We start from the raw sequence: 24816 nt of genomic DNA, 5'->3' as shown, positions 1-24816 counted from the left end.
AAGTTCGAAGAGCCGCTCTCTTTTGCTTGGCTTGTCGGTGACGGTGTCGCCTAGCGGGTCGTCTGGTCGCCCTTCGCCTAGCAGTTGGCGCGCGGTAAGTGGTTCCTCGCGGCGGGAGGCGGGTCGGCCCGGCCTGAGCAGCAGGGAGGGGGTTACTGGGGGTCCGGGCTGCGCGGCGGGGCCTAGGCCTTGCGGTCCTGAGCGCTGGGAGCCCCTCGCGCCGCTGGGCACCCCCCAGCCTCAGAGAAAAGGAAACACCGTCCGCAGACCCGCGAGACGTGGCAGCCCCCACCCCCGTCGCCTTCTTCCTGCCCCGTGTGGAGGTCGGCCAGTTGGAACTGGGCTATTGACCGCTTTGCACCTCCAAGCTGGCCCATTGCACTTGAAATAAATGGACTTTTTTTGTTTTGTTTTTTTATTGCTAACAAAGATAATTTGAGTGGTTAGCGTAGCCAGGGCGACTCAGATATGACTGAAATGCCTAGTGCTTTCAGTTATTCCCCAGTTACAGTGCAACCTAACTATAAATAACAGCCCAATACGAAGTAGTTTGTATTGTGTTGTATCCCGGCTCTTCACTTCATCTCCCTATCTCCCAGTTTCTTAAAATCCTCTCGTTGAATCTTCTGCCCTCTTGACCTGCGTGGTTTAAAGTTTGTTGATGAGTTTTTCGTCTTTGGGAGGTAGAGCCCCATATTAATAGGCTAAGAGCATATGGGAGTTTATTGTTCATTTCTTCTGAGAGTTAAACTTCATGTATTTGTCTGCCTTTGTTTACGTCTCATTATCTGTGATCTTAACCCTTCCCCACTTTCATGATGGATTTGCAAAATACAGAAAAAGGAAAAAAAAAAATCCCTTCTAATTCTCTTCCTTAACTTCAGATCCCACTGAAACACGAAAAGCTGGTGTTCACACTGCCTGTCCCTGCCAGAACCAAGAAGTAGGGACCAGGATTGAACCTTTCTGGGCACTCTGTTCAGGTGTTGGTGATCTGAGAAGTCGGCGGGTCATGGACTCTCAAAAACCGTTTTAACGTCTCATCTCAAGGCAACCTTTATTAAGGAGAAGAAAGAGTAGGTAAGGGGTGTGGACAAAAAGGTTAAGGGGATAAGAGTTGCTGTGATTTTCCTAGTACTTTTATCTGTTGATCAACACTTCTTTCTTTAACATTTCCATCAATTACCTTTATTTATTTTATTTACTTTTTATTGTTTATGCCTTGACAGTTGTTAACCACGCAGCCCCACCCCTGCCCACCCCAGCCAATCCCCTCATTGCTGTCTGTGTCCATGGGTTGTGCAGAAATGTTCTTCCGTAAACCCCTTCACCATCTTTCATCCTGCTCCCCGCCCCCCCACCTTTCTGGAAGCTGTCAGTCTGTTTTGTGGATCTAAGCTTTGTTACCATTTTGTTCGTTGGTGTATTGTGTTCATTAGATTCCCCCGTATAAGTGAGATCATGAGCTATTTTCTTTTCACTGACTGGCTTAATTCACTTAGCATAATTTTCTCCAGGTCCATCCGTACTGTTAGAAACCGAAAGAGTTTCTTTCTTTTTACTGCTGCATAGTATTCCATTATGCAGATATACCGCAGCTTTTTTATCCACTCATCTCCTGACAGGCTATTTCCAAATTTTGGCTTTTGTAAATAGCGCTGCTGTAAACATAGGGGTGCATGTATTTTTTTTATTGGTGTTTTGGGAATCCTTGGGGTATAGTTCTAGAAGTGGAATCGCTGGGTCAAAAGGGAGTTCCATTTTTAATTTTGGGGGGTATCTCTTGATTGTTTCCACAGTGGCTGCAACAGTCTACATTCCCCCCAACAGTGCATGAGGGTTCCCTTTTCTCCACATCCTCGCCAGCACTTATTGTTGTTGGCACAACACTTTATTGATGGTAGCCATCCTGATAGGTAGGTGTGAGGTGATACCGTATTAAGGTTTTAATTTGCATTTCTCTGATGATTAGTGACATTGAGCATATTTTTATATGTCTACAGGCACTCTTGATGTTTTCTCTTTGGAGAAGGGTCTATTCAGGTCTTTCGTCCATTTCTTAATCAGGTTGTTTGTCTTCGTGGAGTTGAGTTGTATTAGTTCTTTCTATATTTTGGAGATTAAGCCCTTGTCAGATGTATCGATGGCAAAATGTTCTATACAATGGGTTCCCTATTCATCTTACTGATGGTTTCTTTAACTGTACAGAAGCTTTTTAATTTGATGTAGTCCCGTGTGTTTATTTTCTGCGTTCTTTCTAGTGCTTTAGGAGATATATCAGCAAAAATATTTCTGTGTTGAATATCTGAGATTTTGCACCCCATGTTTTCTTCTAGAATTTTTATGATTGTATAACTTATATTTAAGCCTGTCATCCATTTTGAGTTTATTTTTGTATATGGTGTAAGTTACTGGTTTAGTTTCATTTTTTGTATGTACCTGTCCAATTTTCCCAACACCATTTATTGAAGAAACTGTCTTTGCACCATTGTATTCTCTTGCCACTTTTGTCAAATATCAGTTGTTCATATAGGAGTGAGTTTATTCCTGGACTCTCTGTTCTGTTCATTGATCTGTATGTCTGTTCTTGTGCCAGTACTGTTTTTATTGCAGTGGCTTTATAGTATACGTAGTCTGATACCAGGAGTTGTGATACCTTCAGCTTTGTTCTTCTTTCATAAGATTGCTGAGGCTATTCACGGTCTTTTTTGGTTCCATGTAAATTTTTGGATATTTGTTCTAGTTCCTGTGAAGTATGCTGTTGGTATTTTTACAGGAATTGTATTGAATGTGTAGATTGCTTTGGGTAGAGCAGCCATGGTAATTCTTCCAATCCATGAGCATGGTATATGTTTCCACTTATTTGTATCTTCCTTGATTTTTTTCTTCGATGGCCTATAGTTTTCAGAGTACAGGTCTTTTACCTCCTTGGTTACGTTTAACCCTAGGTACCTTTTTGTTGTTGCTGTTGCAATAATAAATGGGTTTGTTTTCTTAGTTTCTCTTTCTGATATCATTATTGGTGTGTAAAAATGCTATAAATTTCTGGGTATTAATTTTGTGTCCTTCTGCTACGGCTACATAGGCGAGATTGAACACTCTGAAGCGGTGTATAAAGTTAAGCAAAGGATTTTTAATAATGGCCAGGAGTTGGGCAGACCCTGAGCAGGTCTCTAACATGCTCCAGCCTACAATGGAGTCTAAACGCTGGGTTTTTATACCGGTGCAGTCTCTTTGTTTCTTCTTTGGCGGGAAACAGCCTTAGGAAGAGGGGGCTGGGCAGGACTGCAGGAATGTGACGGCAGTAACAGGAACAGAAATTCGCAAGGCTAAAGGTTATCTTCGACGGCAGCATAGCTCTTCAGCCAGGGACGAACTCCCTGTGAAGCAATTTATTTTCAAAGGGCTAGACATTCTGCAAAGCACAACCTTCACAAATGTTATAAACCAGACACAAGCAAGCAAATGGGAGGTGATAGAGACTGAAGTCCTTTTAGCTTGTAAATCACTAATTGCTATAACACTCCTTACATTCCTTTTTCCAAGGCCTTTTAGCAAGTCCTTGCTACTTCTTACAAAGAACATTTAAAGCCCTTATGTACTTACATATTGAAACTTTTTACAGGGACTATTTGGTGCCCCTACACTACTTCATCAAATTCATTTATAAGGTCTAGTAGTTTCTTGGTGGAGTTTAAGGGTTTTCTCTGTACAATATCATGTCATCTGTGAATAATGACAGCTTTTTGTCTTCCTTTCCAATGTGAATGTGTTTTATTTCTTGTCTGATTGCTATGGCTAGGACTTCCAGTACTATGTTGAGTAAGAGTGGTGAAATCAGACATCCCTGTCTTGTTCCTGATCTTAATGGAACCCTTTTAGTTTTTGCCCATTGAGAATGATATTAGCTGAAGGTTTTTCATATATGGCCTTTATTATGTTGAGGTATGATCTCTCTGTTCCCACTCTGCTAAGAGTTTTTGTCACGAATGGATGCTGGATTTTATCAAATGCTTTTTTTGCATCTATTGATACGATCATGTGATTTTTGTCCTTCATTTTGTTTATCTGATGAATCACATTTATTGATTTGCAAATACTGTACCACCCTTGCATCCCTGGGATGAATCCCACTTAATTGTGGTGTATGATCTCCTTGATATATTGTTGGATCCAGTTTGCTAATACTATACTGCAAAATCCTGCGATATAGTGAAAAATCCATGATAAATAATTAAATATAATATTTTTAAAAATCCTGCAATACAGTGAGGCCGCGATAAGTGAACCACTATATAGAGAGGGACTGCTGTATTTTGTTGAAGATTTTATCATCTATTTTCATCAAGGATATTGGCCTATAATTTTCTTTGTTGTGTTTTTGAATTAGGATAATACTGGCATCATAGAAAGAGCTTAAAGATCTTCCCTCCTCTTGAATTTTTTGAAATAGCTTGAGAAGGGTCAGTGATTGTTCTTTGAATGGTTGGTAAAATTCACCTGTGAAGCTTGGTCCAGGGCTTTTGTGTGCTGGGAGTTTTTTGATTACTGCTTTGATTTCACTCATTGTTATCAATCTAATCAAGTTTTCTGCTTCTTCCTGATTCAGTTTTGGAAGACTGTATATTTCTAGAAATTTCTCTGTTTTGTCCAGGTTGACTGACTTCTTGGCATGTAGTTGTTCATAGTAATTTCTTATAATACTTTGTATTTCTGTGATATCAGTTGTTATTTCACCTCTTTCATTTCTGATTTTATTTATTTGGGTTTTCTCTCCTTTTTTTGATGAGTCTGGTTAAAAGTTTGTCAATCTTGTTTAACCTTTTTTAAAGAACCAGTTCCTGGTTTCATTGATCTTCTGTATTGCCTTTTTAATCTCTGTGTCATTGATTTCTGCTCTAATCTTAATTATTTCCCTTCTTCTACCTGCTCTGGGCTTTGTTTTTGTTGCTTTTCTAATTCTTTTAGGTGTGGTTTAGACTGCTTATTTGAGATTTTTCTTGCTTCTTAAGGGAAAGTTCTATGAACTTCCCTATCAGGACTGCTTTCACTGTGTCCAGTAGATTTTGGATTGTTGTGTGTTCATTCTCATTTGTTTCCAGGAATCTTTTGATCTCCTCCTTGAGCTCATTGGTTACCCATTCATTATTTAACCCTTTGAGTGCCATGCATAATTGCTAAAATTTGTGTGAGACGTGCCAGGCTATTTTGCTGAGAAATGCAGTTTATGAAAAATGTCCATAAAAACAATATTATTCATAGTAATTTGCTGATAATTTCACAACATATAGTAAATACACTCTTATAAGCAGCGATCTTTGACACAATTTAGCAAAAAATTTATATCCTTAAAATTATTTTATTATAACAATTATTTTAGAAACTATAAATTGTTTCCTTCAATATGGCTTTTGAAGTATAATACATGGCATATTATAAAACCTGTGATTATAATTTGAAAACACATAGCAACATGGATAACAAGCAAGAAGTATGCCAAATGTTGCATACATTTTTGAAAAAAAAAAGAAAACTTCATAACATACTGAAAAATGAACACAAATGGCATTTACATAGAGACATATATCAATAGGTATCAACAGTAAAAAACCCATCAAAAAAGAGTCGCTGGCACTTTTGGGGAAATTTGTCAGCGTTGCTCACAGCAACGTTGGCACTCAAAGGGTTAATAACATACTTTTTAGCATCCAAGTATTTCAATGTCTTTGAGTCTTTTTACTGAGGTTGATTTCTCATTTCATGCCACTGTGATCCAAGAAAATGCTTGATATCATTTCAGTTTTCTTGAATTTGTTAAGGCTGTTTTGTGGCCTAACATGTTCTGTCTTTGATCCATGTGCACTTGAGAAGAATGGATATACTTCTTTGGGGTGAAATGTTCTGTAAATGTCAATTAAATCCACTTACTCTAGTGTGTCATTTAATGCCACTATGTCCTTGTGATAGTTTGTCTGGAAGATCTGTCCGTTGTTGACAGTGGGATGTTAAAATACCCTGTTATGCCAGTATTGTTGTCTAGATCTTCCTTAAAGGCCACCAAGATTTTAAAAATACATTTAGGTGCTCCTGTATTGGATGCATATATGTTTACAAAGGTTATGTCCTCTTGTTGGGTTGAAACCTTAAGAATTATCAAGTGACCTTTTTAAATTTATTTTTTCAAGATTTTATTTATTTTTAGAGAGAGAGAAAGGGAGGGAGAAAGAGAGGGAGAGAAACATCAATGTGTGGTTGCCTCTTGCACACCCCCAACGGGGGACCTGGCCTGCAACCCAGGCATGTGCCCTAACTGGGAATCGAACCGGCATCCCTTTGTTGGAAGGCGGGCACTCAATCTACTGAGCCACACCAGCCAGGGCTCTTTATTGTTTTGTTTTGTTTAACGACCTTCATTTTGAAGTCTATTTTGTCAAATACAAGGATTGGTACACCTGATTTTTTTCATTTCCATTTCTGTGGAATATTTTTCTCCATCCCTTTACTCTCAGCCAGTGGAAATCTTTTGCTCTGAGGTGGGTCTCTTGCAAACAACATACATGCGGGTTGTGTTTTCTTACCCATTCGGCTACCCTGTGTCTTTTGATTGGAGCATTTAATCTATTTACATTTAAGGTTATAGATAAGTACTTGTTTATTGCCATTTTTTATATTGTACTTACATGTTTCTCTCTTTCTATTATCATTATAGAAGGTTCTTGAACATATTTGGCAATGCTGGGTTGGTGGTAATGAATTTCTTTAACCTTTGTCTGGGAAGCCCTTTATTTGGCCTTCAGTTTTAAATGACAGCCTTTCTGGGTAGAGCAATCTAGTCTACATGGTCTAGCTTTCATTACTCTGAATATTTCCTGCTGCCAATCTTGTGTCCTGTAGTGCTCTGTTGAGAAATCATCTGAGATTCTAATGGGGGTTCCCTTCTATGTAACTCTCTCTTGCTGCCTCTAAAATTCTCTCTTTGCCTTCAAGCTTTGCCATTTTAATTAGGATGTGTCTTGGTGTGGGTCTCTTTGAGTTCATCTTATTGGGACTCTCTGTCCTACCTGGACTTACGTATATGTCCTTTTCCTTCACCAGGTTGGGACAGTTTTCTGCCATTGTTTCTCCAAACAGGTTCTCTCTCCCACCCTCACACTCGTCTCCTTCTGGCACTCCTGTGATGCAGACATTGTTACTCTTGATATTGTCCCCCAGGTCCCTCAGGCTTTCCTCTTTTCTCTTAAATCTCCTTTCTTTTTCATTTTCTCTTTGGGTGGGTACTGTCATCTTGTTCTCTAATTCGCTGATGCGGTCTTCTGCTTCATCTAACCTACTGTTGATTCCTTCAAGTGAATTCTTCTTTTCAGATATTGCAATCTTCATTTTTGACTGGTCCTTATTTAGGGTTTCTATATCCTTTTTAATGCTTACTGCCTATTTAAGATCTCCCTGAGATCATCTATTCTTCCCCTGAGGTCTCTAAGCATCATTATAACCATTATTTTAAACTCTGCATCTGGTATCAGTGTTGCTTCCATTTCATCTCTTATTTTTTATTCTTTTTGTGGGGATTTCTGTTGTTTTGCTTGGAACATTTTTCATTGTTGCCATCTCTGGGTGTTGCGTTGGTGTGCTGTGTCTCCTGAACCTACTTTCCGTGTTTTATGATATAGGTATCTTGCGAGGGTTAGTTGGCCAATCCTTCAGAGCACCTGAACTCTGGTCCAGGAGTGTTTCTCGTGGGTTCTGTGACACCCTTGTAGTTGCACCTTAAATGCTGATGGCTCTTTTGTGGGTAGAGTTATCCCTTTTCCGGTTGGGAGACTGTAAGAGTAACCCCAGACCTGCATGTGTGGGATGCTGTGCGGATGTTGCCCCTTGATGAGGTGGTGGTGTTCCTAGCAGGGTCTGGAGCCTGTAGGAATCCCCCTGTGGGCGCGCTCATTGTGTGACCAGTTGGTTCCGGCTTTGGTGTAGGCTGAAGCCCCCCACTGGTTTTGTTGGTTCTGGGTCCAATTGGGTGGGGCTCGGGAACAGGCCACTTTCGGACGGTGTGTGAATCCAGTCCTAGGCTCCCTCTTTGCAGCTTCCTGGACCTGCGTGTGCACGCGAGGGGCCAGTCTGTGTGAGAGTCAGCTCTCTCCTGCCCGGAGCTGGTGGCAGCCAGTGAAGGAGCCGAGGCTCCCTGAGGTCAGCCTCCTCTTTCAACCTCTGTCCTTCCCTGAGGTTGCCTGTTTTTCTCCAGAACCTTCTGATAAGGGTCTGTAAGCTGATACCAGGACTAGCAGGTTTCCACTCCGTTGGTCTGCAAAGCACTCAGTGAGGGGACAGGAGCCCCTCCTTAGAGCCAATGCCTTCGGTCTGTGGCAGACGCTGGCACTTGCTTCCTCAGGGGCCACTGCTGGTTCAGGATGGGCACGTTCCACTTTCCCCTTGCAGGAGAGAGCTCAGCAGCTCTGGACTTTAGGGGATAGACCAGAAGAGCCTCCCATTGCGGCTGGGGCAAGACCAGACCGCAGGTGGGGACTAACCTCTCATTTCAAGACCTCAGGAGGGGACAAAGCTCTGTTCCCAGGCGATATCCTCCAAAAGCCTCCTACTTGGAAAGTCCCCGTCCAGAGTTTTTCTTTCTTCCTCCTTTAGAAATGAGGGGAATCTTGGACCTGGCAGGGCTGAGCTGCAGTGTCCCCTTTGGAGGGGGTGCCTGCAACCTTGCCGGGAGGGAGCGGGCACTCCCTTCCCTTCCCAGGGCGCTGTAGGCTTTGGGTGGGTTTGCCTCGCTGCCAAGCACCCAGGTGCCCAACGATGGCCCGTCTAACTCTCAGCCCACAGCCTTTGCGGGAGACACAGTCCAGACGCTGCTCCATGCGGCCCCTGGTTTGCTTGCAAGCCGAGCTGGGCAGAGCTCAAAAAACTCCTTGTTGTGCCAATTTCTGATCTTTCTGCCCAGCTGGTCTCAGTGGGAAGGGACCTGAAGATCCAGAGAGGCTCAGAGAGGCTTGGCACAGCTGAGGAAAGTTCGGAACGAGCCAAAAAACCACTTTCCCGTTTCACTAGGATCCTCTGTGGCCGCGGCAGCAGGGGTACCTCACAGTGGGGGCGGGGGCGGGGGGTACCTCCTGCATGCCTGGGAGTGGGAAAACTGGTCCTCCTTCCCAGTCCACTCAGCAAGGTCTCTGTTTTGGTCTCCCCCCGCACCCCCTCTGCAGTCAGAGACCCCCGTTATGCCACTGCTGTCTGCCACCTGCAAAGGCCCTGTTGTTTCAGCGTGGCTTCTCTCTTGGTCTGAGCTCCTGTAGTGGACTTCTCCTCTGGCGCCCTAACCAAAGACACACTTGATGCTGAATTTGCGCTCTCTGGTTTTTACAGGTGTGGCGGAACCTCACTGTGTCCTGCCGTCAGAGACCCCACAGCTTCCCCTTCCCTCTTATTGCTGTGAGTATTTTTATGGCCCCACAGTTCAAAGGGGAGGGAGTCGATCACTGCGATTTTACTCTGGTCTCTTTGCTGGCTGAGCAGCTGTGCATGGGTCCTTCCCGACCACATCTTAGTTCCTTTTAAAAAGTCTGCATGCAATACAGACACTGCAGTTCTGAGTCACTGTGGTTCTCTGCTCATAAAGCCCCCGAAGAAGCGAACTGTCTCTCAGAGCTTTGGCAGGCTGCAGCCTGCAGGTGCCTCTGACAGACCTGGGAACAGCAGCCTGGTCCCTGTAGCAGCCTGAGTCTATCCTGAGCTCTCCAGGTTGGTGCTTCAGCGATGGAAACTGTGCTCACTGTGAGTGCAGCCTGGGTCGCTCAGACTCAGTGGATCCCCCTAAGTATCCCTGATTAGGGTTGGAGATCCCTGCATAGGACTAAGGCCTCTTGCTTGGAGTGGGAGGGAGCTCCAAAGCTGTGACTTCTGTCTGGTCTCTCAGCTATGACAGGTGTTACACAGTGGGTATTTCCCCTGCCACTTATAAAATCCCCTTACCAGATGGTACGAAGTATCCTGTGTACTCCTCGGCTTCAAAACTTCACTATCAGCTAAGATTCTGTTGATTGTTCAGGTTGTTTCTCAGAAGTTCATCTGAGAATCTCAGCCTCCACCTGCTCAGCTGCCACCTTCACTATGTAAGATCAGCAGCTCCCTGAAACACGGTGGCTCAGATCCCCTGGGGCACAAAAGTTGAATTGCTTGTTGACCTGGAGTCACTTAGGTGTGCATTCCAGTTCCTGGAATAACAGCTTTCCACATGCACTAGTCACTTAGGCCTATCAGCTAGAGCTAAGGCTAGAATCTTAACTCTTCAGTTCCCCTATCATTCCCCCCCTATTAGTTTTTAATCATCTTATTTCTATAAGATTAGTTTAATTAAAGAAATACGAACTAAAACAACATAGAAGCAGACAAGATTATTTAAAAATAATTTTGCTGTTGAATAAATAGCCCTTCCACATATTAGAAACCATCCTGTAGGCAATTTGGTGTGGCTAAAGGCATAAAATACATTAGTGGTGGTGTTGCAATTCATCTAAAACAGTTTTTAGTACAGCTGGCAAAAGTTGCATATTTCCAGATGGGGCTACATTAGTGTTTTTAAATAAAACATTTCCCTGTCCTCTAGAGTTACTGTAGATTCCCAGCTGTCTTTCCAGGGGAGTAGAAATGCCTACAAGACATGAAATAAAAGTTTGTTCAACAAAAGTTCCAGCTCACTTTTCTTCTAGTTGGCTTTTGGGGGAATCCTGTCTTCCAGGTCTTGAGTAGCACCTTATCTCCAGGCTTAAAGGAATATAGTGAAGCCATGAGAGAGAGATCTCTAATACAGCTAAGGTCATTAATTACAGCTAAGGTCTGACTTAAATGTTATACGTAGTTCTTTACCTTCACTTCTTGATCTGCATACATACCTTTCATCCCAGTCATCGTCTGAAATGGTTGCCCATGCCCAGTTTCATAAGGACTCAGTTGAATTCCATTTCAGTGGGCCACCCTCATTCTGAGCAGGGCAATAGGTAAAACTTAACCCCAGTGGAAATGAGTTTCTTGACACAATTTAGCTACATTTTTCTTCAAGGTGTGATTCAACTGCTCTACCTTCCAAAGGAAAACTTTTCCGCTTCCCGTAAAAGCTCACAGGTGGCTGCCACAGCTCTAGCGCAGGCTGGGCCCCCTGGACAGTGTGATCTAATTTCTTTGACAAACCCAGTAAGACTCCTGCCAGGTTTAAGCAGGAACCCAAGAAACCTTACTGCTTATTGGCAAATCTGGGCCTTCTGGGCTGACACTTCATAGCCACAAGATGCCAAATGGTTCCAGATAGCTATAGTATTAAATGATGCATCTGTATATCGTAACAGAGGTCCTCCTTCTAGTTTTAGATCTTTTTAGTCTTGGCTCAGGGTCTCCCCAAAAATCTTGGGGGAGTTCTTGAACCCTTGTGATAAGGCTGTCCAGCGGTACTGAATCTTGACCTGTTATTCCAGGTCCTGCTATTTAAAAGCATACAACAGCTGAGAGCATTGGTCAACTGGAATGCAAAAGAAAGCATCTTTTAAGTCCAGTACTGAATACCAGAGGCTGTCCCTGGGGGTTCTGCTCTGTACCATGTATAATTTATGGCCCTTAAATCCTGTATTGTGCAGGGAGCAGCCATGCCAAATGAGTCCATATTCCTGAAACTTCTGAATTTGGGGGCATGTTCCTTCTAGGGTCTCCTTTGGCAAGAGATACTTCATCTTATTGGGAGTCCCACCCCTGGTTTGAGGTTAGCTTTAACAGGGGAGGCTCGCCTGGCCTTCCAGCAGCCCACACATGGGGTTTATCTGGTTCTCAGTCCTTCTGGCCAGGGTCGCTTTCCTCCTTCCCACAGTTTCATAGGGAACTGCCAGGTGTGTGCTGGAGGGGCCTGTAGGTGGAGCTATCCTTCTGGAGAGAGAGTGGTTTGAACACAGAGTGTCAACTACAAATCCCTTCCCAGGAGAGGAAAACCGTATCTCCCACAGCACATCTCTAATGGCCTCAAGAGAAACTGGCTTCCATAAATTCTAGTTCCGGTTCAGTTAGAGGTCTATTGACCATGGAATGTGTTGCTCCAGTATCGATCAAAACAATCTACAGTTTATCCCCCCAGCTGTTAGCTTTATCCCAGTTCCGAGACTGATCCTTTCCCTCACTTGGGGCTCTTAATTTTCCAGTGCCCTTTTCCCTTGCAGTGTGATTGCCCTGCCCCGGTAGGGGCTTGTCCTCCACCGGATTTGGTTCCCTGATGGGTTCAGGATGGAGAGGCCAGTGCAGGTTCACTGCCTTCGGCTCCCCCAGCTGAGTAAGGAGGAGGATCCCCCATGGCTGGAGGGGCTGAGGGAGCCCTGAACATGCTCGCAGCAGCCATCTTTATCTCCCTGGCCCCTCTCTTCTGAGCTGCTATCTGCCACAGACAAGTCCCCTTTTCTCTGGACCATTTTCCTGTTTCCTTAATCTTTGATAAAACCACTCTAATTGCAGTATTGTGCAGTGGTTTAAAGACCTGTTCAGCGTCCAGTGCTCTCCTGTGTCCAGATTATATGTAAGCTAAGCAGTATTACAATAAAAAACCATTTTCTTAACGTTCATAAGCATAGGCCGACCAATCAGCCAGAATTTGCCCCGAAAGGCTGTTTTCTGGAACGGAAGCTCCTCCCCATCCATGTTATCAGACAGAGCTCTGTAATATCACACACACCAGAAGGAATTTGCCCCAAGGGCTTTTTTCTGGAATGGAGGCTCCCTGCCACCCCGTTCTACCAGACATCGGCAGCCGTCCGTCTCGAGAGACGATGGTGTAGCTTCTTAAGAGTCTATCTGCACCGCCGAGAATGGTTGTGCAGTCCGACTCGGGAGTGACACGGTATCTGTCTCCTCCCGTGTTGAATCGACATCTTGCGATGATGCTGGAGTGTCCTCTCCAGTGAAGCTGAAGCTACAGAGCCTGGGCAGGGTGATATGGAGGGTCTGCTGTTGCCCATGCAGCAGACCCCCTCTCTCTTCACAGCTGAAGGGTCCAAGGGAAAGACGGAGTCAATACAGCTTGGCTTCAGGTGTGCCGCAGGAGTTGCCGGTGTTGACTACAACGTCAAACCGCCTTAGGGACTCCGGCTCCGGATTTTCTGTCGGGGTTTACTCCCTTAGCCTTTCCCCTGAAGAGGTATGCCGCAAGGCAGCGGAGGTTTTTTGGAGTCAGAGTTTTCCTTCTCTGATGTACCCTGACTGGAAGATCGAACCAGCGACACTTAGCTTGCAGGCCAACGCTCAATCCACTGAGCCAAACCAGCCAGGGTTTTACCAGACAGAGCTCTGTAATATTGCACAAACTAAAGGCACCTTAGTTCCTGACGACCATCCTAAGTCATAACCCAGGCCTGCAGTTCTACCAGACAGAGGTCTGTGATGTCACAAAACCGGAAGCCACCTTAGTTAACCCAGGACTGCGGTTCCGAACCAGAAAGCGCAGCTGTTCAATCAAAGCTGAAGGCGATGGGGAGTGTCGCGAATCAGAGGCATGGAGTCCCCAAGTGAAATCACTTGGCAGCTGCTAGGGGGTCGCCAAATCTGCACCCCAGCCCAGGCAGCCAATGGGACTCCCCGCCAAACCCCCAGACTTACCGGAGTGTCCCGAAGGCGTCGATCGTTCCAGAGTCCCCAGGACGTGAAACCAGGAGAGTCGGTGTTTGTGACCGTGGGGCTGCAGCGTCGGGGTTTGTGACCGTGGGCTGCAGCATCGGGGTTTGTGACCGTGGGGCTGCAGTGTCGGGGTCTGTGACCATGGGGCTACAGCGGGGTTTTCTGGAGCGGGCACAGCTAGCTCAGCGTGCGCCCCTCGGGCACTGCCGCGTCACCGTCCAGTCTCACCCACGTTTCTTGATTCCAGAGTTGAACTGGAATTTTCCAGAATTTCTGCTCAAAGTCAATGTTTGCCAGCACTTCAGATCATTTTTAATCAAACTAAATTTTCTGTCTGGTGTTGCTTGTGGGTAGTAGGATGTTTTTACCTTCGAATTTCTGTTCATTTGCCCAGGGAGAAATTGTTCCTCAAAGTGACAGAAAGCCAGAAAAGCACCTTGCTTACCCAGGCAGTCTGCATACAGAATTGTTGTTGATTCTTTTCACTTGTAGGTTATTGATCAAACACACATCATATAAACTGAAATTGCATTCAGTGGTGTTTTTAGCTGGTCTGTTTGCCAGAGTGAGTCTTTTAATAGCTTTACCTTTATTTGTTTAACAGATCATTTTTATTCAACCTCTTCATACCAAATTTATAATGTTGAAAAAAATAATTAGCTTCTAAAAAAAGTTCCTAACTCAAGGATGGCATTGTATAACTGTACATTGGATGCGTTGGTAGGAACCCCTCTGGGCCTGCTCTCACGGACCTGACTTCAGTGTTAAAAGATCCCGAAAGCATTCATGTAACCTATCACTTGGTTACTACTATCAAACCACCAAGATCCCCAAGGAAGGCTTTTAATTTTTTTCAACCTAAATACTTTTCTTGAAAGAGGTAGGATACATAATATCATCTGACAAGGCTAATCAAATTTTGTGCGTGCTTTAAGCTATTTTGACTAGGACAGTTAAGCCTAATTTTCAGAGAAACTTCCCGGCATTGGGACGGACGTTTGGCTCCATCTTGAGTTCAGACATCCGCCCCACGGGCCAGCCACAGCCATTTTCTACCTCAGCTTTGCTGCTAACTGCAGGGTTTAGCTCCGTTACGTTTCGAGGCCCCCTCCTCCCTGCTTCCCTCTTTGCACAGCAGCTGGAGCGCCTCTTGTAGCAGTTCCCCCTAACAGTCTCTCCTTAATGATCTCTGGATTTGTCACCCCCACCAACTTCTTTGACAACATTCTGAAGGAAATATTCTTTTAGGTGTAGGGCTGTCTTCACAAGTTCATCACAGATCCTTAAGGAACTTCAGCCTTCTGGCCAGTCCTAATTATTTTCAGGAGTTTATTAGTATCATCTTGGAGCAAGGTTTCAGAAATTAAGCATCCCGACGTATTTCTTCCTATTCTTAAAAAATCATCGATGCCTTAGGTGATTTTCACAAAATGCTGGCTGCTTGTCCTGAACCATGACTTCTGGTAGGAAATTTTGGAGAAAAACTCGAAAAGTTTTCTGCATTATTTTGTTCCATAAAAAGTCTCATATATTTTGAGGTTCACAAGGCAGATACCTTTTCAGATGTGTAATCAAAAAATAATTTCTTAGCATATCGTGCTTTATGATTTACAAAGTAGTTTACTGTGTATTATAACATGGTCAATTCTCACAGCAACTGATGAGGATTATTTTGCTCTAGGAAAAACAGGCTGCCTTTCAATCCCAGGTCTTCAATTTCAGAGCTTTCAGCAGTTCATTGTAATACCTCTTAACTAAAATTTAGATAACTTAGCATATTATAAATGGTGCAGGCAAAACTTTCAGAACAAAAACTTGATATTTTCCTTTCTTTGCAAAAGCAAATTCTCAGGACTCTACTTTCCATCAGTCAGATTTCTTCTCAGTTAATTTCCCCCCGCAGTTCTAGTCTTGGTTACCAGCTTTGCAGAGGTGGTTCTGATGATCTTGCCAGCAAAGGTCCCAGAGCTACCCTTGGCCCAGCTTAGTTATATGCCTGTCCCTGACTGCCCAGACGAAAGCTGGGCTTGTAGAAGCCAAGCCTGGGTCTGGGTCTGTGCCTCTCGAATCACAGAAGTGAGAGTGGGGAATTAGACAGATACCTAAATAGACATTGAGTTGCTGTTAGCAACTGAACAGGGAAGGATGCTGGGCAGGCAGGAATAACCGCTGTCTACTGGAGAGAAGATCCAGTTCACTGGGACTAAATGCACTCTAGGAGTTCCACAGCACGTGTCATTACCTTAAAGGCTCCGAGTTTAAAGATAAAAATAAGTAAGCTCATTTGACAGGGGATAAAAGCACTCCCGGAAACAGTTTTCTCTTAATCTTTGGTAGTGCCGTTTCACTGGTACCCTTGCTAAAGGATCTTCCGGTTTGATTCTTCTATTAATATGTGCTTGGAACTGCAAATACTTGAAATCTAATAGAACTAGAGAGTTTCAGCTAACTTAGGCATTTATTTATTTATTGTAATTGTATCTGAGTTCTTTATCTTCCAAATCAGATGGTCTCATCCACACCACCCATCCCTCCTACATAGAGAGTGACTTACTACCTAGTGGGGTTTTCACGTAGGGACTGCAGGGAAAGTGAGCAAATGGGGGGAAAAAAGCTCAATATAAGAACACCAAGCCAGTTTTTAGGATCTCCATCTCTTTTTCTGGTGCTGTTTCACCTGTTTTAGGGATAATTATACCCAGCCAGATTAAGGAAGAAGAGAAAGTGTGTCCTTAGGGTCAACAGCTGTGGCAGGAAAAGCCCTTGATTCCCCAGTGAGTGAAACCGAAGGTGGCCTTTCCTGGCAGCTGTGGAGTTGTCGCTTCCACCTCTGGGCAGGACACTGACAGGATGTCACAGGTCAGTTTTGGTTGGAAGGAAGAGGAGTTAATGTTCAGGTTTTAAAAAGCTGTTTTAAAATAATATCCAACATTTAAGAACCAGGAACTCTCAAATGAAAGTAATCACATCAACATCATAGTTTTTGTGCCAGATATTTTTTGTTTAAAATTATTATTCTTATATCTTTACCCTGTTACTCCAGATACAAAATATGAGAAATTTATTTCATATGACCTACCCACTTACAAAGAGAAGGGATCCAGCCTGACACAGAATAACGCACAGTGGGGATCTAATGTATGAAGTACAGTGAGTGAGGTTAATGTATGACTTTCAAAAAAATCCTCAAATTTTGATAGAGTTATTGGTGTTTGTAGAAGAAGGTCCCTGTGATGTGTATATAAAATTGGTATATATTTCTTAAAAATTACAAAGTATTCCAGATTTGAATTTGACTTTATCTGAATTAGAATGCCTATTTATTAGTAGGATAATATTCTTTTGTAAGATATTACCCTTCTGAAGAATACAGGTTGTTATGTATTTAACAGATAAGAAGACTGAAGCATTTTAAGGATGTGGTAATTGGACCTAAGACCATCAGACTGTAAAGCAAATGTACTTTCCTGTATACCAAGCTTCCTAGTAGATGAATGATTACATTTAATATCCATTTTACCATTAGAAAATTAAGATGTTTATAACTTAGTTATCTTTTTTATTTTATTTAGAAACCTGTTTGGCGATCATGGATGATAAGCCCAGTCCTGGAACCGTAAGTGAGAGTTCAGAACTTCTGTTCTCCTTTGGAGTTATAGCAGATATACAGTATGCTAATTTAGAAGACGGCTATAATTATCAAGGGAACAGAAGAAGATACTACAGACATAGTCTCGTTCACTTGCAGGATGCTATTGAGCACTGGAATAAAGAAAGCAGCCCACCCCGTTGTGTACTTCAGCTTGGAGATATCATTGATGGCTATAATGCACAGTATAAAGCATCAGAGAAGTCACTAGAACTTGTTATGAATGTGTTTCGAATGCTTAAAGTCCCGGTTCATCATACGTGGGGAAATCATGAATTCTATAACTTCAGCAGAGACTATTTAACAAACTCTAAACTGAACACAAAGTTTCTAGAAGACCAGATTGTACATCATCCAGAGACTGTGCCTACTGGGAGTTATTACGCGTATCATTTTGCACCATTCCCTAAATTTCGGTTCATTTTACTCGATGCTTATGACTTGAGTGTCTTGGGCGTGGATCAGTCTTCCCCCAAATACCAGCTGTGTCTGCAGATGCTGAAGAAGCACAATCCAAATAGGGAATTGAATAGTCCTCAAGGTGAATTATTCCTTTGAGCTGAGAATCTAATACATTGTCTTTAAATTCTTCAACTACCTTTTATTCAGCAGGAAGATGGATGATTAAGGTAAAAGTATACTGTCGCTGTTGTTCAGGCTCAGGATTTCTCACAAGCCTCATGGCACATGGATTGGTTGCAGTTGGTTCAAGATTTCTTTTAACAGATAACTGAATGCCTTCTCTGGGCTGAGCACTTTTTCTAGAGCTTAGCTATTTAGAACTGTAGGCAGTATTGGCAGTATCACTTATTGCAAGATTATTTCCACTATGATATATGCTACCAAGAAAATAAAGGGGGACTGTTTTAGTCTAGGTGGTCAGAGAGAGCTCCTACGAGGAGAAAAACGTTTAAGCTGAAACCTAAATGACTAGGAGGGAGTCAACTCTGGGGAGGATATTGCAACAGAGGGAGAAACAAATGCAAAGGCACTAAGCACAATAAGACTTTGGCATTCTTGAACACAGAAAAGAGCCAGTGGCAGGAAGATTTTGGAATCTTTCAGTGGACACGGTAAGGAGTATTTTATTTTCAACGTAATAGGAAGCTAATGAGGTAAGCAGAGGAGCGTCAAGACTAGGAATAAGATACAGTGTGATTTATTTATGTATTGCTCGAAGTTCTTGCGGTTTCCTGTTTTAAGTCAATTGCTGCCAAATGTTCCTAAAGAGAAGTGTACCCATGTTAGCTAAGTCGGAGTGCCCTAATGAGAAGAAAATGGTACTTGATGGCTCTAACTTACAGAATTCATTTTAGGGCTTTCCGAGCCTCAGTTCGTCCAGTTTAATGGAGGATTCAGCCAAGAACAACTGAACTGGTTGAATGAAGTCCTTACATTCTCTGACAAAAACCAAGAAAAAGTGGTGATCGTGAGTAAGTATTTAAATGATTTTTAAATACTGACATTTTACAGAATGGGAAAAATTAGATTTTAAAATGTATTAATAACATTTATTATGTTGTGATATCCTCTTTCTATAAAGTGAATGCTTAGTTTAAATTTTTTTATTGAAAAAACAATCTGATTTTGTATTGAGAAAAACAATCTGAGTATGAGATTAACATTTGAGGTTGAGTCAGGGAAGAATTGAATTATAAAGTAATAAAAACATCTTGCCAAATAGTGGAGCCTTGAGTTGGCCTTCCAGGTTTCATAGTAGAATTTCCCCAAATAGGATCAATATATGTAGTAAAATTTAAATGAAAAATTCAGTTCAGGCCCCATACCAAATCTCAACCGTAGGAGACCTACCTGTCAGTACTGCGGCCACCAAACAGGCCCCGCTGCCTGGATGAAAGCAAAGCCGGTATAACAGGGATGTGTGTTAGAAACACTGCTGGCATTGAGCACGTACGTGATTATTATTCTCACCGAGGATTGTTTTTACGGACATACTGCCATCAGAGACTAGGAATCTATCTGGAGGTGCTTAAGATACACTCAGGTGTGGTGGGTGTGTGCACGTGCGTACATACACACAGACTGGAGCTTGAATTTGCATTGTGGCTGGTATACTTGGTTTGGGGACTGAGATTAGATCTCCTGTCTTAGGGATCTAGTTGATGTGGCATAACGGATGAGGATACTGGACTAAGGGTCACAAGGACAGAGTGCCATTCCGGCTCTCACTCTGTGAGCTGTGTGATTGGGTAAATGTCCAGCCTACAAACTGTGTTTTCTCAGTAATGCATCAAATGATACTTTAACATGAAAACTCTTTGAAAATGATAGACTGCTCAGATAGCTGATGATACAAAATAAGGTTTCTATCTACACATGTAATTTTTACTTGTTGTCTGCCACCGATGTAGTAAAAGCATGTAGATGGAGTTGGGTGTTCTGCCACCATCCATGTATCAAATGTCATTCAAGGCTTGGAAAGTGTAAGGTACCCTTGGGTTATTGACATGAAATGACACTATTTTGGTTTTACAATGAGCAGTCTCAAAGACTGGGATCCTTCTTGACTTGTCTCTGCTTTTTAGCTTTTCACTGCTAGCTTGTACTTGCGACTTTAGAGCAGTGGTTCTCAACCTTTCTAATGCCGCGACCCTTTAATACAGTTCCTCATGTTGTGGTGACCCCCAACCATAACTAAAGCATAGTGATTAATCACAAAAACAATATGTAATTATATATGTGTTTTCCGATGGTCTTAGGCGACCCACAGGTTGAGAACCGCTGCTTTAGAGAGTACTGGAATTAAAAGGGGCCTTGAGATCATATAGTCAAACATTTTAATTCTAAAGATGAACCAAACGAGATTAAACTAAAATCACACAGCTCCAGACGAAACTGAGACTAGAGAGGCCCTGTTTTGTATCTCAGTCCCTTTCCCACTTTGCCGTGAATTCTTCTCTTTTTTTATGTTCGTGCCCTTAATATGCAGTATCTGTCTCCTAAATCTCTTCTCTTTTCTGCACCCATAGACACTGGATGAACAAACTTTTAACAACTGAGTGTCTCAGGGCTTCTTTAGCAAAGTTTAAAATGATTTATAGGACCTTTCTTTTCGTTTGCTTTTTCACTTTCCTTTCGGCTACTCGGATATCATTTTGCCTGATTCTCCAGTTTTGGCCCTGAAGGTGGAAGGATAGATGGGACGACTGTTAGCTGAGCTATGGAACACCGCAGCAGCAGGAGTTTTTGGGTGGAGAGTTCAGTTGTTCAAGTTTGAAAATACTAACTTTCAGGTGCCTATTACACATCAGCGGGGATGTTGAGTAAGCAGTTTGGACAAAATGAATCTGAAATTCAAGTTTGGGCCGGATGTATAAATGAGGAAGTGGAAAGAATAGAGGTGATATTTAAAACTGCATATGTACATTACTAAGAGATCACCAAGTCTTTAGGCGTAGATGACACTGGTAATAAGATACTAGGGAGATGAGGAACCTGCAAAGGAGAGAGAATGAGCAGCCGTTGAGGTTGGAGGAGAACTCGGAGCTCTCGTTCTGTCCTGGACGTCAAGTGATTCAAGGAGAAGGGATTTGATCGATGATTTCCACTATGGCATCTAGAGCTGGAGAGTCATACGGCCTCTTCGGACCCTTCGCCCTGGTCGCAGCCTGAAGGGTGGCCTAAGTGTGTGTGCGTGCAGGTATGCAGTTAGCCCCCTGTTTTTACTTGTAATATAAATGAATAGATACTAAGCAGAATAAAAATATTCAGAATAAAAATAAACAGGAGCAGCGAGAAAAGAGATTTAATGGGAGGAGGCAAAGTCTAGTGAGCTAGTGCACCGATACTTCAGTGAGTGCGGCCTGGTCTGTGATGTGGCCTCATGCCTGGCTTGGCATCAGGGACTTGAAAGTCTTCGGGCTCCACTTCTATGTGTCTCCTGTGGACCTAGTGTGAATGTTCCCCACTTTAGCTCAGTTTTCTCCTCTGTGAAGTGGCTGTGGCTGCCTTGTTCTGCTGGAGGCATTTAAAGTGGTATTAATGAGTTCTTTATAAAACATTGAGTGTTTATGAAAATGACATAATGCAGTAGTCCATCCCTGAAGTGTTTTTTTACTTGAGTCCTTCTTTGTGTGTATATAACACTCATGCGCTTAAGGAAATCAGCGAGACTGGATCCAGCACAGCACCTGCCTGATTCTGGCGGCCTTTACTGCCTGCCCTGCATAGGATACCCTTGGGCTCCCTGATGTTTGTACATCTGAGACTCTCAGGGCTTCCGTCCCCACTCTGACCTCTCTGTCCTTGTGTGTGAACTGCCTCACCCTTTCTGCTCCAGCGACGTGGCTGTAGGTTACCTGGTTCTTCATGTATGTGGATTCTCGCTGGTCTCAGTCCATAACGAGGCAGCAGTGCACTCTGCCTTTCTGCCATTGTTTGGGTGGGAGGGGCATATCCTAACTGGCTCCTAACTCTTCTTCTCTCTAATGAACAGGTCATCTTCCCATTTACCCAAACGCCTCTGACTCCGTGTGCCTGGCCTGGAACTACAGAGACGCCCTCGCAGTCATTTGGTCTCACGAGTGCGTGGTGTGTTTCTTCGCCGGCCACACTCACGACGGAGGTTACTCCCAGGACCCTTTCGGTGTGCACCACGTCAATGTGGAAGGGGTTATCGAGACAGCTCCGGACAGCCAGGCTTTCGGCACCGTGTATGTCTACCCCGACAGAATGGTGTTGAAAGGGAGAGGCAGAGTGACGGACAGAATTTTAAATTACAAGAGGGAAAAACCTTTTCCATTCTTAGTCTGAATTATTTTCTCTTTATAGGAAGAGGTTGACTTCGGTTTGTGTTCTACCCCACTCCTAAATCCTCAGTGTCATTGCTTATTATTCTGTTGGCATAACGAACCGTATTCACGGCTGCAGCGTGTGGCAGCTCGCAGGACATCCTGAAACGTCATTTCTGGGCCGTGTCCCATGCTGAACATTGGAAAGAAAATGGATGAAAGTGACCTGCATGTGCACCGGGGAGGAGCTCCGCGGTGGGGGTGGGGCATAGTCCCAAACAGACCGTTTTAGCCTTACCTGAGTTTTTTTTACTTTGTACAAGGAGAATATGCTCATGTATTAGCTATGTAACTTAAAACACATAATTTTAAAAAGCTCAGGTAAAGCTTTTCCTTTTAACCTTGCTATGCAAATGAGCTTTGGACATATTTGGTCAGAATATCCACCATATTGTACTTTTATAGTCTTGTGTTCCTATTTTGTAGACCAAAGCTATCAAGTTGCTTCACAGGGGAATGAAGGGTGCTCCCATTCCCATGGGTGAATGTGTGCCCTCCCACGTGAGGCTAAAAGAAGGGCCTGTATAGAGAGGATATGTGGTCCTCTGTGACTCCAACCAAAGCAGAAGCAGGTGCTAGGGCAGCCGTGTGCCTGCTGCCGTGGTCTGTTCTGGGCCACCAGCCAGTGCTGTGTGAGGACGGCAGCTACGTGAATTTACCTTTGACTCCACAGGTAAATAGGATGTGTTAACTCAGTTGTCATACGTGCTGTGGCTTATTTGCAGAAACCCTTCCTAGATGGCAAATGGGAACTGTTTCCATGTAGAGAAGGTTTGATTCTGGGCTTAAAAGCTGTAAGAGAGAAACCAGTACTAAGTGTCAACATAAGTGTGCCTGCTGAATACCTAGGCGCGGTGGGGTACACAGGTGTGCTCATTTTCTATGGCTTCTGTGACAAATTGCCACGCAATTGGTGGCTTAAGTAACATACATTTGTTCTCTTACAGTTCTGGAGTCAGAAGTCTGAAAATGACTGTCATGGGCTGAGATCAACATGGTGTTAGGGCCATGCTCGCCCAGGGCTCGGGGCGGTGTGGGGGGAGCATCGTTTCCCTGCCTTTTCCGGCCCTGGAGCTGCAGTTCTCGAGTCCCTGCCTTAGGGCTCTCTGCACCCCAGTGAGGGAGCGTTTCCACATCTCTGCTCTGCTGTCACATGCCCTTTCCTCTGTCTGTGTAGTCAAGTCTCCGTTTCTCCTTTCTCTCTCACAATGGTGATGACACTGAGGGCCCAGCAGATTATCCAGGGTCATCTCATCTCAGGAGCCTCCACATGGTCACATCTGCCAAGTCCACTTTGCTATGTAAGGTAACAGTCACAGGATCTGGGGATTAGGGCCTGGCTCTCTGAGGGCTGTCACTCAGCTTAGCACAGAGGGGGCTATGATGTGCTCCTTGCACGCACCAGCTTCACGATGGTGAGGAGACGTCCCTGATACAAATTTGTAAAGATGGCGCTGTAGGAATGTGGAACAAGGATTTAATTTGTTTGAAGGGATTAGAGAGGACTTAAAGAAGAAAGAAAAATGGTTGAAATGGGTGTGGAAGTGCATTTCAAGTAGGCAGAATAGCATACACAGAGGCACTGAAGGATACGCTGGAGTTAGGAGAGGCAAGTAATGCTATGAAGAGTCACCAAAAGAAATAACGCAGGAAATGGTTAAGCTTGGTGTATGTGGAGAAGAGTCTTGAATGACCGTCCCAGAGTTTGAATTTACCTTGTTAGACAGTGTGAGGAACCATCAAGTCCTGAGCTGGGCAGTACATGGTTAGATTTGTGTTTCAGTCCAGGCAGCAGATGAGAGGCTGGTGTAGAAGAGCGACAACGGATAGAAAAGGATTGGGGGTGATAATAGGAATAGCAAGCTTACCAGTAATGCTTAAGTTCACTTGAAAAGTAGAGTTTAAAAGCAAAGGCGGTACTCTTCTTCTATATACTTAACGGAGATTTAAAAGGAACTAGATTCACAGAAATTGGTGGTTTTGGTGATGCAGATATGATGAAAGTGTGTTGCAAACAGTACTCCTTTCTTTCAGGTTGGAACATCACTGTCTTAAGCACAGAACCAAGCATTACTTGGAGGATGGGCAGGACCTATAGAGAATTTGCGAATAAGTCCATTTCTTCATGTGACCTTGATAGTTATACTAACAGATAAAAGTCATAAATATTATACAAGCTAAATGTATACTGGAACACTGAAATCATCCTTTATTTTATTGACTCCTAAGATAAATGTCACTTTAATTGCTTTCATATCAACAAGATTTTTTTTTCATTTACCTTATCTAAATCTTGATCAAGAATTTCTGACCAGTAGCCATTGTGTAAGACACATGCATACCTCCCTTAACAAGCATTTCTAACAGAAAGTTTAATACAAACAGAGACAGACTACCAGGCGCATTTCCACTCTCCCGACATACGATTGGTGCTCTTACTTTCTCAGTGAACTGAGCCCCAGAGGGATTTTAACTGTTTAGCAGTCGCATTTACAAAGTAAGTAGAAACACACAAAATGAACTCCAGTGATATAATTTATTTACTCTGTATATCTAAAATATTTCAACATGGAATCAAAATACAAAGTTTTACATTTTTTATACTGTCTATAAAATCTAGTGTATATTTTATAACATCCATTTGGGCACTAATTTCATTGGAAATACTTGATCTGTATTTAGATATAAAATCTGCAGTTGAAAAAAATTGCAGTT

The 24816-nt window shown here is 43.3% G+C and overlaps 1 protein-coding gene across 3 annotated transcripts; it reads left to right on the top strand.

The window, feature by feature from the left end:
• Positions 1–11: 11 nt before the first annotated feature.
• Positions 12–24549, top strand: ADPRM (ADP-ribose/CDP-alcohol diphosphatase, manganese dependent). 3 transcript variants are annotated; one of them, XM_090292697.1, is made up of 6 exons: positions 12–94; positions 885–1076; positions 9367–9432; positions 17214–17831; positions 18607–18723; positions 21747–24549. In XM_090292697.1, exons 4-6 carry the CDS (start codon positions 17231–17233, stop codon positions 22061–22063), a joined length of 1035 nt encoding a protein of 344 aa, XP_090148823.1. In that variant the 5' UTR covers positions 12–94; positions 885–1076; positions 9367–9432; positions 17214–17230; the 3' UTR covers positions 22064–24549. The 3 variants fall into 3 exon arrangements, with proteins under 3 accessions (XP_090148823.1, XP_090148822.1, XP_090148824.1); XM_090292696.1 differs by having other exon boundaries at positions 885–1080; XM_090292698.1 differs by lacking the exon at positions 885–1076.
• Positions 24550–24816: the final 267 nt, after the last annotated feature.

Source organism: Furipterus horrens, unplaced genomic scaffold (assembly GCF_987537825.1).
Source record: "Furipterus horrens unplaced genomic scaffold, mFurHor1.1.pri manual_scaffold_11, whole genome shotgun sequence".
NCBI classification, from domain to species: domain Eukaryota; kingdom Metazoa; phylum Chordata; class Mammalia; order Chiroptera; family Furipteridae; genus Furipterus; species Furipterus horrens.
This window is presented reverse-complemented; position numbering and strand designations above follow the sequence as displayed.

Bases quoted from the DNA above. Each gene is read 5' to 3' on its own strand.
- ADPRM (XM_090292698.1), top strand. From the start codon at position 17,231: ATGGATGATAAGCCCAGTCCTGGAACCGTAAGTGAGAGTTCAGAACTT. The intron at 17,832-18,606 runs GTGAATTATTCC...AATTCATTTTAG, and splicing joins GGAATTGAATAGTCCTCAAG to GGCTTTCCGAGCCTCAGTTC. The intron at 18,724-21,746 runs GTAAGTATTTAA...TCTAATGAACAG, and splicing joins AGAAAAAGTGGTGATCGTGA to GTCATCTTCCCATTTACCCA.